We start from the raw sequence: 16084 nt of genomic DNA on the forward strand, positions 1-16084 counted from the left end.
TCACCCTCAAACTCAACTCTGGACCTGGGACACCAGGTGGGTGGTTCCCCTCTAATCAGGGACTGATTTGGACCTGGGACACCAGGTGGGTGGTTCCCCTCTAATCAGGGACTGATTTGGACCTGGGACACCAGGTGGGTGGTTCCCCTCTAATCAGGGACTGATTTGGACCTGGGACACCAGGTGGGTGGTTCCCCTCTAATCAGGGACTGATTTGGACCTGGGACACCAGGTGGGTGGTTAGACCTGGGACACCAGGTGGGTGGTTCCCCTCTAATCAGGGACTGATTTAGACCTGGGACACCAGGTGGGTGGTTCCCCCCAGGGACTCTAATCAGGGACTGATTTAGACCTGGGACACCATCTAATCAGGGACTGATTTAGACCTGGGACACCAGGTGGGTGATTCCCCTCTAATCAGGGACTGATTTAGACCTGGGACACCAGGTGGGTGATTCCCCTCTAATCAGGGACTGATTTAGACCTGGGACACCAGGTGGGTGATTCCCCTCTAATCAGGGACTGATTTAGACCTGGGACACCAGGAATGAATTATCAGGTAGAACAGAAAATCAGCAGGCTCCAGATCTCGTAGGGTAACAGTTGAGTACCCCTAATATATCAAATGGTTAACATTTGTTCAATCTGGGATTCAAACTAACCGCTACTAATACATTTAAATGACTTGTGTATCTTGTGCAATAAGGGTTAACTAAATACATCAACTCACATGGTCCTTGAAGTGCTTCAGGCGGTCTCTGTACTTCTTGCGAGCTTGGTGCATCCTCACCATCGACTGGATCTAAAACAATAACTCAACTAGGTCAATACTAAAAAAGATTTGAAATTCACCAAAAACCTCAGACTTAAAGGAAAAGCAGCAACACAGGCTCATGTTCATTAAGGCCCAAAAGAAAAGAAAATGGACTGAAACATGGAGGGACAACCTGGCCTTGTCCAATAAGAAAAGTACATGTTTATTTTGCAAAGCGTTTAGAACGTTGCATGCCCCAATGAACAGGACCCACCAATCAAGGTCATGTATTGTTGTTTAATTATAAAGATGGCTACACGTACAGTAGGTGGAGACCTTACCTTTACAGCATCCTCGCTGTGGTCATTCAGGTACTCCTTCCTCTTTATGTAGACCTTCCTCTGCTTGTAGCCTCTAAAATGCGCCTGTAAGATACAGACAAATATACAGGACCAGTGTTAAGAAGCACAAGAGCATTTTAGGGCCAAATTCACAGACAGTCTGAGTCCTAGACTAAAAATCATGCTCAATGGAGAATCACCATTGAAAGTGCTCTTAGACCAGGCTTAAGTGGTCTAAGAGTCTGAGAAACTGTCCCTTAAAGTTAAACATGGCAATAAAGTGGTAGAATGTTTTCTTTAAAATGTCAGCAGTTCCCACTTGGCCCAAAGCCTTCAGTGTTTGCAGAACTGGGTAGATACTGTTGAATGCTTAGGGCTAAGGGAATGATTTGAGACTGGCTGTGTAGCACTGGGGTTGTGTATGTTCTATCACATCCAGACATGATTTTTTTATTTAACTAGGCAAGTCAGTTGAGAACAAATTCTTATTTACAATGACGCTCTAGGAACAGTGGGTTAACTGCCTTGTTCAGGGGCAGAAATACAGATTTTAACCTTGTCAGCTTGTCGTAGCAGAATCAGTTGGGTAACATTGATAAATAAGATGTTTTATCTACCTTTCAGAAATATGCTTATGTGGGAAAGTCACTTTGGGCCCCAGAGAGGGGAGAGGTCAGGCTTGTCTTCATATGTGAACAGATCTTTTAAACCACGTGAAGGGATGATTGAGGGGGAACAATTATCTCTTGGCTCCACAATGTCTGTGTGCTAGTCACTCCCTACTTTTCCCATTTGGGGGAGGTATGACAGTGTCTGGAACCACTGTATGTCCCCTCTGATGTCCAAACTTGTCTTTCATGGTATATGACCTAGAGGCTCACTCCTCTCCGTGAGTTGTCCTGGAGGGATTGTATTTGAGATGGGAGAATCTAGAATTGACAATTGATATATGCCATTGGATGAGGTAATATCAAGAATGAGAAGTAGAACCTTGTCTAAGTGAACAATAATTTATAGCTAATGCTGTCTGGCTATGGGATACTCCTCTCTCAAGTAAAAGTCTTCCTTTGTGCAGTTTTCCTAAGACCTGTGGTTCGTCATTGTGAGTTGAGGGGTGGATCTTTGCTATAAAAGATCTGTTGCCATTATGTTGACAAACTCAGAATTTATTTATTGACACTGAATTGATCAGAGTCAAAGGGCTATGGTGAAGCTCATATTACTAAAATATTAAATTTAAAGTATAACTCTGACTTGTGTGTGGTTTGTAAACTCTCCTTTCACTTAGTAATACAGGAAATTACAACGACAAGCTCGTGGATTCGATCCAGCAACTTTTCGGTTACTAGTCCAAGCTCTACCTGCAGCCCCTGGAGTCCCATAGGCCGGCGCACAATTGGCCCAGCGTCGGCCGGGTTTAGGCCATCATTGTAAATAAGAATTTGTTCTCAACTCACTTGCCTAGTTAAATAAAGGTCACATTTAAAATATATACATTTTCAAAGTGTGTACTGTGAAACGTGTAATGACTATGGGTGAATCTCAATTGTATTTCCTTAATTGCTCGCGCCCCCTCTCCTTCTCAAAGCGCATTGGAGGAGAAGATCCGAGGGGAGGAATCTCAAGTCTTCTGCTCCAATGGACTTTGAGAAGGAGATGAGGAGAAAGGATGTTGAGAAGGAGATGAGAAAGGATGTTGAGAAGGAGAGGAGAAAGGATGTTGAGAAGGAGATGAGGAGAAAGGATGTGAGGAATCAAGGAAATATTGAGATTCACTCCATGTCCAAAGGAAGGGAAGAGTTTGACCTCTGACCTGTATGGTGGTAATAGCTGGGTCCTGAGATTTCAGGAAGTCTTTTCTCTCCTTCAGGCCTTTCCTCACCAGGTAGCCACGGCATCCGGCCTGCAGCTTGGCAATCAGGCTCTCATTGGCCAGCCACAGCTGCTCCCGGTTGTAGGTGGTGGTCACCCCGGAAACCACAGACTGATTGACAACACAGAGAGCCAGTCACACACAGGCCCACTTACATAATGACATACTATCAACACAGCTTTAGGGGTGGCAGTGGAAGGTGTGTCTGTTTTTAGCAAAAGAGATGGGAGTTAAGTGAGAATGATAAATCTCAAATGGCAAATTCACCTAATCGTACAAATACCAAGAAAGTAGTCTGGATGGACCATGACAGTATTCAGACTTGGGATCCATGCACTTAACTACTATTTTTTTGGCAAGTCTACTATTGATATTATTGAATGATTTATATTAAGGTCTGAGTTGCGCACAATGATCTCAACTATACATTCGCCTGCATGAGCATAAACAACGTAAGACTTGAGGTGGTCCACTTTGCTACGGAGGAGTTTAGCATTAGCATTTCCTTTAAAAACAATGGGAGTGGTAGGAGGAGCGCTGTTAGCATGCTCCACAAAGCTACATCACTACAACACCACAGTACTGCGGCCTGTTCAGCTGGGTGCAGTGTTACAGATCGTCCACATAGAAATGCATTTTGTACAACAGAGGAGTCTCATGTAAGAGGGAATCATGCACGTTCTATTCATTACAATCCTATCTACAAGGTTCTGAATGTTTCACCTCAATGAATACAGCCAGAGAGGAAGAGGCAAAGCCCTGTATGGTGTAGGGTGAAACTGCCCCTAGACACGGTCAGTCTTACATTTTCCCCACTAATGGTTGACGTTATGATTTGGGCAGGAGGAACTGATCCTAGCTCTGTACACAGGGGAAACTTCACCCCAGGGCTCCCAGTATCCATCTTAGCCTACCTGGATGTCCTCCTTGTTGAGCTGGGTGTTGTTCTGGAGGAAGTCTGCAGGTTCAGTCCAGGAGCCCTCTCCGGTCTTCAGGTTGTAGTAGTAGTTGTGTCCTCCCTTCACCCAGTGCTTCATCCAATCACTGCCGTTGTCACCTGGAGCATGAACACAGCGTTATGGACATATTTCTCACCAAGTTATTTACAGACTGTACATCTTGATACATCTAGCTCCATCCATCTGTCAGTCAGGGAACCATGTATACCTCGTCTGTTGTACTAAAGCAAGTGATCAAGCTCCTTTATATCTGCAGTTCCTGGGTAAGAAACATATTTTGACTATGAACATTAACTTGCTCTGGCTGATGCCATTTAGTCACATCTACTAATGGAAACTACATGTTCCTGCACTAACTCCATTGTAGAAGAAACTAATTGCAGGTAATGAACACAAAACAATAAAAGTAATGAAAGAAAACTGGCCACAGTGTGTGACTGTGGCCCAATGGCACCCAATGCCCTATATAGGGCATATACAGTATATCCCCCTCCATAGGGGTCTGGTCAATAGTGCACTATGTAGGGAAAAGGGTGCCATTTGGGATGCAGCCATGACCATCCTCCTCACCATCCTGGGTCTTGTCCTGTTTGATCTTGGCCAGGTCGTCCTGGTAGTTCTGGACACACTCAGGGGTGACTCCGTAGAGGCCGGCCCCAGGGGAACGCAGCGCAGCCAGGGTCTTAGGTGCCTCGCCACTGTCCACCGCTCTGTTGATGGCCTGGATGGCCTGGGAGACTGACGAGGAAACAGGGAGACTAGTCATTTTTTTATCAAGGTTTTTTACTTGGTTTTTCATCATGCTCTACTTACAGGAAATAGCTTGGAACCAAACCTGTGTTCAAATAGTATGTGTTCTTTCAAATACCTGTTTGATTGAGATTGCCTGACACGCTGAAAAAATGGAATAGTCCCAAATGTGCTAAGCTTGCCCTTTTGAAATGCTGGAAAAATGGAATAGTCCCAAATGTGCTAAGCTTGCCCTTCTGAAATGCTGGAAAAATGGAATAGTCCCAAATGTGCTAAGCTTGCCCATATGACACTTCAGGCAGTCAATCAAATGTATTTGAAATAAAACAGATACTATATGTGAACCCAGGTCTGCTTGGAACCCTGAGGAAAAGGTGCTTGTGGGACAGCTAGGGTGTGTACTATTCTTACACTGCAAGGCCTCCTGGGTATCCTTATTGGACATCAGTACGGCGTTCTGGATCTCATCCAACCAGAGCACAGCAGAGGGGTCCTCAGTCTCCTGGAAGAACACACAGTGAGGTGGTCAGTCTAACTCCAAAACAGCACACACCCACCCACCGGGTCTGCAGCATATTTACTGCCATTCTACTGAATTACCACTGGAGGGCAATCTCCTCCTGCTGAATAAGAGGACTTGGGTCTAAATGGCATCCAACCACAATGGCATGAGACCACAGGAAAGGGAACTCTATAGACTAGTACAGGGTGTCATGCCCACACAACTTACAACAGAATTCCATATGAAAATCCAGGACATTGGTCATTCCACTTATTTCAACAGAAATCCAATTCATTCTCAGGAGATGGAGAACAGAAGTCAATAATGGCTGATGTTATAAACCAAACATCTGACAGCACTAAACACCTGCTTGGTGTAAAGGCCTACAGCAGGCAGTGAGAATCTACATCTTTAGTCTGATATCTAAGTTGCAGAAGTATGAAATACCTCTCATATCAGTCCACATTCCTGCAACAGCATTCCCTCCCTGTATACACTCTTGACCATCATGACAAGTCAATTGGATGAGCATATTGGCTAACTGAAACTATGACATGACAGTTTGTCAAGTCTCTGTGTTTTAAGTACGCAGTAGCACAGACAGCTAGCTAACTCTCCGGCTCCCTCTCTCTGCTAGCTGGTTTCCGGAGGGAGCGGGGCTAGCTGCTAATAGGCCAACAGGACAGGCCCTCTTTGTGCCTCCCCCACCTACCTGCAGTGTTTCAGGGGAGGGGGGCTGAGGGAGACCGATACCAAAACTCTAGGTAGGTGTGGTTCCTTGTGCAAGCCAGGTAGGCAGGTAGTGGCTGCACTAGCAACATTCAGGGTGAAGTTTCCCCTAGATGCTGATACAGGGTCAGTCTTGTATTTCCCACACAAATGGTTAAGGTTAGGATTGAGGTGGGGAAGCAGATCCTAGAGCTCCACCTAATGGGAACACTGGCAGGATAGCTTTATTGAAAGTAATTAAGGGGTTAGTGCTAATTCATATTGGTTTGGAAATCAGCCTTGCAGCTGGGGGCAGGTAAGCGATACAGAAAGGGTGTGGTGCCAGAGAGGGGATGGAAGTAGGACACATCTTATTAACTAGGACTCCTGACAAACACACAACTGCTGGGTTGTGTTCATTAGGCACTAAACAGAAGAAAACAGACTAAAAACAGGGAGGGACTGAAACGCTCAATTTGTTACAATAGATTTTTAAATGTTTTTCACTGTGTGCCCTTATGAACCATGATCAGAATAGAGGAAGTGAAAGCCGATAGGGTGGTGTTCTTAGCCAGTGAACCCTCCCTTCTTTGCCTCAGTAATGCAGTCTAGTCCCTACATGTCCTTATATAAAGTCTTCCTACAGAGAAGTCCTCTATTCCAGGATGTTGACTGGTATCAGAGGAGTCAGTGGTCCCAACCCAGCTTGTGAACGTATAAATAACCCAACCCAGCTTGTGAACGTATAAATAACACAACCCAACCCAGCTTGTGAACGTATACATAACATAACATAACCCAACCCAGCTTGTGAACGTATACATAACCCAACCCAGCTTGTGAACGTATACATAACCCAACCCAGCTTGTGAACGTATACATAACCCATGAACACAACCCAACCCAGCTTGTGAACGTATACATAACCCAACCCAGCTTGTGAACGTATATACAGCTTGTGAACGTATACATAACCCAACCCAGCTTGTGAGCGTATACACAACCCAACCCAGCTTGTGAACGTATACACCCAACCCACGTATACACAACCCAACCCAGCTTGTGAACGTATACACAACCCAACCCAGCTTGTGAACGTATACACAACCCAACCCAGCTTGTGAACGTATACACAACCCAGCACAACCCAACCCAGCTTGTGAACGTATACACAACCCAACCCAGCTTGTGAACGTATACATAACACAACCCAACCCAGCTTGTGAACGTATACATAACACAACCCAACCCAGCTTGTGAACGTATATACACAACCCAACCCAGCTTGTGAACGTATACATAACAGCAACCCAACCCAGCTTGTGAACGTATACATACAACCCAACCCAGCTTGTGAACGTATACATACACAACAGCTTGTGAACGTATACACAACCCAGCTTGTGAACGTATACATAACACAACCCAACCCAGCTTGTGAACGTATACATAACATAACCCAACCCAGCTTGTGAACGTATACATAACATAACCCAACCCAGCTTGTGAACGTATACATAACACAACCCAACCCAGCTTGTGAACGTATACATAACCCAACCCAGCTTGTGAACGTATATACATAACATAACCCAACCCAGCTTGTGAACGTATACATAACATAACCCAACCCAGCTTGTGAACGTATACATAACATAACCCAACCCAGCTTGTGAGCGTATACATAACATAACCCAACCCAGCTTGTGAGCGTATACATAACATAACATAACCCAACCCAGCTTGTGAACGTATACACAACCCAACCCAGCTTGTGAACGTATACATAACCACAACATATACATAACATAACCCAACCCAGCTTGTGAACGTATACATAACCCAACCCAGCTTGTGAACGTATACATAACATAACCCAACCCAGCTTGTGAGCGTATACATAACCCAACCCAGCTTGTGAACGTATACATAACCAACCCAGCTTGTGAACGTATACATAACAACCCAGCTTGTGAACCCAGCTTGTGAACGTATACATACACAACCCAACCCAGCTTGTGAACGTATACATAACCCAACCCAGCTTGTGAACGTATACACAACCCAACCCAGCTTGTGAGCGTATACATAACATAACCCAACCCAGCTTGTGAACGTATACATAACATAACCCAACCCAGCTTGTGAACGTATACATAACATAACCCAACCCAGCTTGTGAACGTATACATAACATAACCCAACCCAGCTTGTGAACGTATACATAACATAACCCAACCCAGCTTGTGAACGTATACATAACATAACCCAACCCAGCTTGTGAACGTATACACAACATAACCCAACCCAGCTTGTGAACGTATACATAACATAACCCAACCCAGCTTGTGAGCGTATACACAACATAACCCAACCCAGCTTGTGAGCGTATACACAACACAACCATAACACAACCCAGCTTGTGAGCGTATACATAACATAACCCAACCCAGCTTGTGAGCGTATACATAACACAACCCAACCCAGCTTGTGAGCGTATACATAACACAACCCAACCCAGCTTGTGAGCGTATACACAACACAACCCAACCCAGCTTGTGAGCGTATACATACACAACCCAACCCAGCTTGTGAGCGTATACACATAACCCAACCCAGCTTGTGAGCGTATACATAACACAACCCAACCCAGCTTGTGAGCGTATACATAATACAGCTTGTGAGCGTATACATAAACAACACAGCTTGTGAGCGTATACATAACACAACAACCCAGCTTGTGTATACATAACACAACACAGCTTGTGAGCGTATACATAACACAACAACCCAGCTTGTGAGCGTATACATAACACAACAACCCAGCTGAGCGTATACATAACACAACCCAGCTTGTGAGCGTATACATAACATAACCCAACTTGTGAGCGTATACATAACACAACCCAACCCAGCTTGTGAGCGTATACATAACATAACACAGCTTGTGAGCGTATACATAACACAACCCAGCTTGTGAGCGTATACATAACATAACCCAGCTTGTGAGCGTATACATAACACAACCCAGCTTGTGAGCGTATACTAACACAACACAACCCAACCCAGCTTGTGAGCGTATACATAACACAACCCAGCTTGTGAGCGTATACATAACATAACCCAACTTGTGAGCGTATACATAACACAACCCAACCCAGCTTGTGAGCGTATACATAACACAACCCAGCTTGTGAGCGTATACATAACATAACCCACTTGTGAGCGTATACATAACACAACCCAGCTTGTGAGCGTATACATAACATAACCCAGCTTGTGAGCGTATACATAACATAACCCAGCTTGTGAGCGTATACATAACATAACACAACTTGTGAGCGTATACATAACACAACCCAGCTTGTGAGCGTATACATAACACAACCCAGCTTGTGAGCGTATACATAACACAACCCAGCTTGTGAGCGTATACACAACCCAACTTGTGAGCGTATACATAACACAACCCAACCCAGCTTGTGAGCGTATACATAACACAACACAGCTTGTGAGCGTATACATAACACAACCCACTTGTGAGCGTATACAACCCAGCTTGTGAGCGTATACATAACACAACACAGCTTGTGAGCGTATACATAACACAACACCCAGCTTGTGAGCGTATACATAACCCAACACAGCTTGTGAGCGTATACATAACACAACACCCAGCTTGTGAGCGTATACATAACACAACCCAGCTTGTGAGCGTATACATAACACAACACAGCTTGTGAGCGTATACATAACACAACACAGCTTGTGAGCGTATACATAACACAACCCAGCTTGTGAGCGTATACATAACACAACAGCTTGTGCTACATGTAACACAGCTTGTGAGCGTATACATAACCCAACCCAGCTTGTGAGCGTATACATAACACAACCCAGCTTGTGAGCGTATACATAACACAGCTTGTGAGCGTATACATAACCCAACACAGCTTGTGAGCGTATACATAACACAACACCCAGCTTGTGAGCGTATACATAACACAACACAGCTTGTGAGCGTATACATAACACAACAACCCAGCTACATAACACAACACAGCTTGTGAGCGTATACATAACACAACACAGCTTGTGAGCGTATACATAACACAACACAGCTTGTGAGCGTATACATAACACAACCCAGCTTGTGAGCGTATACATAACACAACACAGCGTATACATAACCCAACACAGCTTGTGAGCGTATACATAACCCAACCCAGCTTGTGAGCGTATACATAACACAACACAGCTTGTGAGCGTATACATAACACAACACAGCTTGTGAGCGTATACATAACACAACACAGCTTGTGAGCGTATACATAACACAACAGCTTGTGAGCGTATACATAACACAGCTTGTGAGCGTATACATAACACAACACAGCTTGTGAGCGTATACATAACAACACAGCTTGTGAGCGTATACATAACACAGCTTGTGAGCGTATACATAACACAGCTTGTGAGCGTATACATAACACAGCTTGTGAGCGTATACATAACACAGCTTGTGAGCGTATACATAACACAACACAGCTTGTGAGCGTATACATAACACAACACAGCTTGTGACAACCCAGCTTGTGAGCGTATACATAACACAACCCAGCTTGTGAGCGTATACATAACACAACACAGCTTGTGAGCGTATACATAACACAACACACACAGCTTGTGAGCGTATACATAACACAACACAGCTTGTGAGCGTATACATAACACAACACAGCTTGTGAGCGTATACATAACACAACACAGCTTGTGAGCGTATACATAACACAACACAGCTTGTGAGCGTATACATAACACACACACAGCTTGTGAGCGTATACATAACACAACACAGCTTGTGAGCGTATACATAACACAACACAGCTTGTGAGCGTATACATAACACAACACAGCTTGTGAGCGTATACATAACACAACCCAGCTTGTGAGCGTATACATAACACAACACAGCTTGTGAGCGTATACATAACACAACCCAGCTTGTGAGCGTATACATAACATAACACAACACAGCTTGTGAGCGTATACATAACACAACACAGCTTGTGAGCGTATACACAACACACATAACACAACACAGCTTGTGAGCGTATACATAACACAACACAGCTTGTGAGCGTATACATAACACAACACAGCTTGTGAGCGTATACATAACACAGCTTGTGAACGTATACATAACCCAACCCAGCTTGTGAACGTATACATAACACAACCCAGCTTGTGAGCGTATACATAACATAACCCAACCCAGCTTGTGAGCGTATACATAACATAACCCAACCCAGCTTGTGAACGTATACATAACATAACCCAACCCAGCTTGTGAGCGTATACATAACATAACCCAACCCAGCTTGTGAACGTATACATAACATAACCCAGCTTGTGAACGTATACATAACCCAACCCAGCTTGTGAACGTATACACAACCCAACCCAGCTTGTGAACGTATACATAACCCAACCCAGCTTGTGAACATATACACAACAACCCAGCTTGTGAGCGTATACATAACCCAACCCAGCTTGTGAGCGTATACATAACATAACCCAACCCAGCTTGTGAGCGTATACATAACATAACCCAACCCACACGTAACATAACATAACCCAACCCAGCTTGTGAGCGTATACATAACATAACCCAACCCAGCTTGTGAGCGTATACATAACATAACCCAACCCAGCTTGTGAGCGTATACACAACATAACCCAACCCAGCTTGCTTGTGAGCGTATACACACAACCCAACCCAGCTTGTGAGCGTATACACAACACAACCCAACCCAGCTTGTGAGCGTATACATAACACAACCCAACCCAGCTTGTGAGCGTATACATAACACAACCCAACCCAGCTTGTGAGCGTATACACAACACAACCCAACCCAGCTTGTGAGCGTATACACAACATAACCCAACCCAGCTTGTGAGCGTATACATAACACAACAACCCAGCTTGTGAGCGTATACATAACAACAAGCTTGTGAGCGTATACATAACAACCCAGCTTGTGAGCGTATACATAACCCAACCCAGCTTGTGAGCGTATACATAACCCAACCCAGCTTGTGAGCGTATACATAACACAACCCAGCTTGTGAGCGTATACATAACACAACACAGCTTGTGAGCGTATACATAACACCCAACCCAGCTTGTGAGCGTATACATAACACAACCCAGCTTGTGAGCGTATACATAACATAACCCAGCTTGTGAGCGTATACATAACACAACCCAGCTTGTGAGCGTATACATAACACAACCCAGCTTGTGAGCGTATACATAACACAACCCAGCTTGTGAGCGTACATACACAACACAACGTATACATAACACAACCCAGCTTGTGAGCGTATACATAACATAACCCAACTTGTGAGCGTATACATAACATAACCCAACTTGTGAGCGTATACATAACATAACCCAACTTGTGAGCGTATACATAACACAACCCAGCTTGTGAGCGTATACATAACATAACCCAGCTTGTGAGCGTATACATAACACAACCCAGCTTGTGAGCGTATACATAACAACCCAACCCAGCTTGTGAGCGTATACATAACACAACACAGCTTGTGAGCGTATACATAACACAACCCAGCTTGTGAGCGTATACATAACATAACCCAACTTGTGAGCGTATACATAACACAACCCAGCTTGTGAGCGTATACATAACACAACCCAACCCAGCTTGTGAGCGTATACATAACCCAACACAGCTTGTGAGCGTATACACAACCCAACCCAGCTTGTGAGCGTATACATAACCCAACCCAGCTTGTGAGCGTATACATAACACAACAACCCAGCTTGTGAGCGTATACATAACCAACACAGCTTGTGAGCGTATACATAACACAACCCAGCTTGTGAGCGTATACATAACACAACCCAGCTTGTGAGCGTATACATAACCCAACCCAGCTTGTGAGCGTATACATAACACAGCTTGTGAGCGTATACATAACCCAACCCAGCTTGTGAGCGTATACATAACCCAACCCAGCTTGAGCGTATACATAACACAGCTTGTGAGCGTATACATAACACAACCCAGCTTGTGAGCGTATACATAACACAACACAGCTTGTGAGCGTATACATAACACAACACAGCTTGTGAGCGTATACATAACACAACACAGCTTGTGAGCGTATACATAACACAACCCAGCTTGTGAGCGTATACATAACACAAGCCCAGCTTGTGAGCGTATACATAACCCAACCCAGCTTGTGAGCGTATACATAACCCAACACAGCTTGTGAGCGTATACATAACCCAACCCAGCTTGTGAGCGTATACATAACACAGCTTGTGAGCGTATACATAACACAACACAGCTTGTGAGCGTATACATAACACAACACAGCTTGTGAGCGTATACATAACACAACACAGCTTGTGAGCGTATACAACAGCTTGTGAGCGTATACATAACACAGCTTGTGAGCGTATACATAACACAGCTTGTGAGCGTATACATAACACAACACAGCTTGTGAGCGTATACATAACACAACACAGCTTGTGAGCGTATACATAACACAACATAGCTTGTGAGCGTATACATAACACAACCCAGCTTGTGAGCGTATACATAACCCAACCCAACGTATACACCCAGCTTGTGAGCGTATACATAACCCAACACAGCTTGTGAGCGTATACATAACCCAACACATAAAACACAGCTTGTGAGCGTATACATAACCCAACACAGCTTGTGAGCGTATACACAACACAACACAGCTTGTGAGCGTATACATAACACAACACAGCTTGTGAGCGTATACATAACACAACACAGCTTGTGAGCGTATACACAACACAGCTTGTGAGCGTATACATAACACAGCTTGTGAGCGTATACATAACACAACCCAGCTTGTGAGCGTATACATAACACAACCCAGCTTGTGAGCGTATACATAACCCAACCCAGCTTGTGAGCGTATACATAACCCAACCCAGCTTGTGAGCGTATACATAACCCAACCCAGCTTGTGAGCGTATACACAACACAGCTTGTGAGCGTATACATAACACAACACAGCTTGTGAGTATACGTACACACATAACACAACACAGCTTGTGAGCGTATACATAACACAACACAGCTTGTGAGCGTATACATAACCCAACCCAGCTTGTGAGCGTATACATAACCCAACACAGCTTGTGAGCGTATACATAACACAGCTTGTGAGCGTATACATAACACAGCTTGTGAGCGTATACATAACACAGCTTGTGAGCGTATACATAACACAACACAGCTTATACATAACACAACACAGCTTGTGAGCGTATACATAACACAACATAGCTTGTGAGCGTATACATAACACAACATAGCTTGTGAGCGTATACATAACCCAACATAGCTTGTGAGCGTATACATAACCCAACCCAGCTTGTGAGCGTATACATAACCCAGCTTGTGAGCGTATACATAAAACACAGCTTGTGAGTGTATACATAAAACACAGCTTGTGAGCGTATACACAACACAGCTTGTGAGCGTATACACAACACATCTTGTGAGCGTATACATAACACAACACAGCTTGTGAGCGTATACATAACACAACACAGCTTGTGAGCGTATACATAACACAACACAGCTTGTGAGCGTATACATAACACAACCCAGCTTGTGAGCGTATACATAACACAACCCAGCTTGTGAGCGTATACATAACACAACCCAGCTTGTGAGCGTATACATAACACAACCCAGCTTGTGAGCGTATACATAACACAACCCAGCTTGTGAGCGTATACATAACACAACCCAGCTTGTGAGCGTATACATAACACAACCCAGCTTGTGAGCGTATACATAACACAACCCAGCTTGTGAGCGTATACATAACACAACCCAGCTTGTGAGCGTATACATAACACAACATAGCTTGTGAGCGTATACATAACACAACACAGCTTGTGAGCGTATACATAACACAACACAGCTTGTGAGCGTATACATAACACAACACAGCTTGTGAGCGTATACATAACCCAACACAGCTTGTGAGCGTATACATAACCCAACCCAGCTTGTGAGCGTATACATAACACAGCTTGTGAGCGTATACATAACACAACACAGCTTGTGAGCGTATACATAACACAACACAGCTTGTGAGCGTATACATAACACAACACAGCTTGTGAGCGTATACATAACACAACACAGCTTGTGAGCGTATACATAACACAACACAGCTTGTGAGCGTATACATAACACAACATAGCTTGTGAGCGTATACATAACACAACACAGCTTGTGAGCGTATACATAACACAACCCAGCTTGTGAGCGTATACATAACACAACCCAGCTTGTGAGCGTATACATAACACAACACAGCTTGTGAGCGTATACATAACACAACACAGCTTGTGAGCGTATACATAACACAACACAGCTTGTGAGCGTATACATAACACAACACAGCTTGTGAGCGTATACATAACACAACACAGCTTGTGAGCGTATACATAACACAACACAGCTTGTGAGCGTATACATAACACAACACAGCTTGTGAGCGTATACATAACACAACACAGCTTGTGAGCGTATACATAACACAACACAGCTTGTGAGCGTATACATAACACAACATAGCTTGTGAGCGTATACATAACACAACATAGCTTGTGAGCGTATACATAACACAACATAGCTTGTGAGCGTATACATAACACAACATAGCTTGTGAGCGTATACATAACACAACATAGCATATACATAACACAACATAGCTTGTGAGCGTATACATAACACAACATAGCTTGTGAGCGTATACATAACACAACATGAGCGTATACATGCTTGTGACGTATACACAACATAGCTTGTGAACGTATACACAACATAGCTTGTGAACGTATACACAACATAGCTTGTGAACGTATACATAACACAACATAGCTTGTGAACGTATACACAACACAACATAGCTTGTGAACGTATACATAACACAACATAGCTTGTGAACGTATACATAACACAACATAGCTTGTGAACGTATACATAACACAACATAGCTTGTGAACGTATACATAACAACCCAGCTTGTGAACGTATACATAACATAACAACCCAGCTTGTGAACGTATACATAACATAGCTTGTGAACGTA

General features: G+C 43.9%; 1 protein-coding gene across 1 annotated transcript in view; it reads right to left on the bottom strand.

Moving 5' to 3' along the window:
- The window catches only part of iqgap1 (IQ motif containing GTPase activating protein 1), a 66284-nt gene that overhangs the window by 13499 nt on the left and 36701 nt on the right, over positions 1-16084 (bottom strand). Inside the window, exons 16-21 of the mRNA XM_042318631.1 lie at positions 5089-5179; positions 4498-4665; positions 3883-4025; positions 2909-3079; positions 1096-1179; positions 731-802 (exon numbers count right to left, since the gene is read on the bottom strand). Of these exons, the coding sequence (XP_042174565.1) occupies positions 731-802; positions 1096-1179; positions 2909-3079; positions 3883-4025; positions 4498-4665; positions 5089-5179 (729 nt within the window). The remainder of the gene's footprint in view (positions 1-730; positions 803-1095; positions 1180-2908; positions 3080-3882; positions 4026-4497; positions 4666-5088; positions 5180-16084) is intronic.

Source organism: Oncorhynchus tshawytscha, unplaced genomic scaffold, assembly GCF_018296145.1.
Source record: "Oncorhynchus tshawytscha isolate Ot180627B unplaced genomic scaffold, Otsh_v2.0 Un_scaffold_530_pilon_pilon, whole genome shotgun sequence".
NCBI classification, from domain to species: Eukaryota; Metazoa; Chordata; class Actinopteri; order Salmoniformes; family Salmonidae; genus Oncorhynchus; species Oncorhynchus tshawytscha.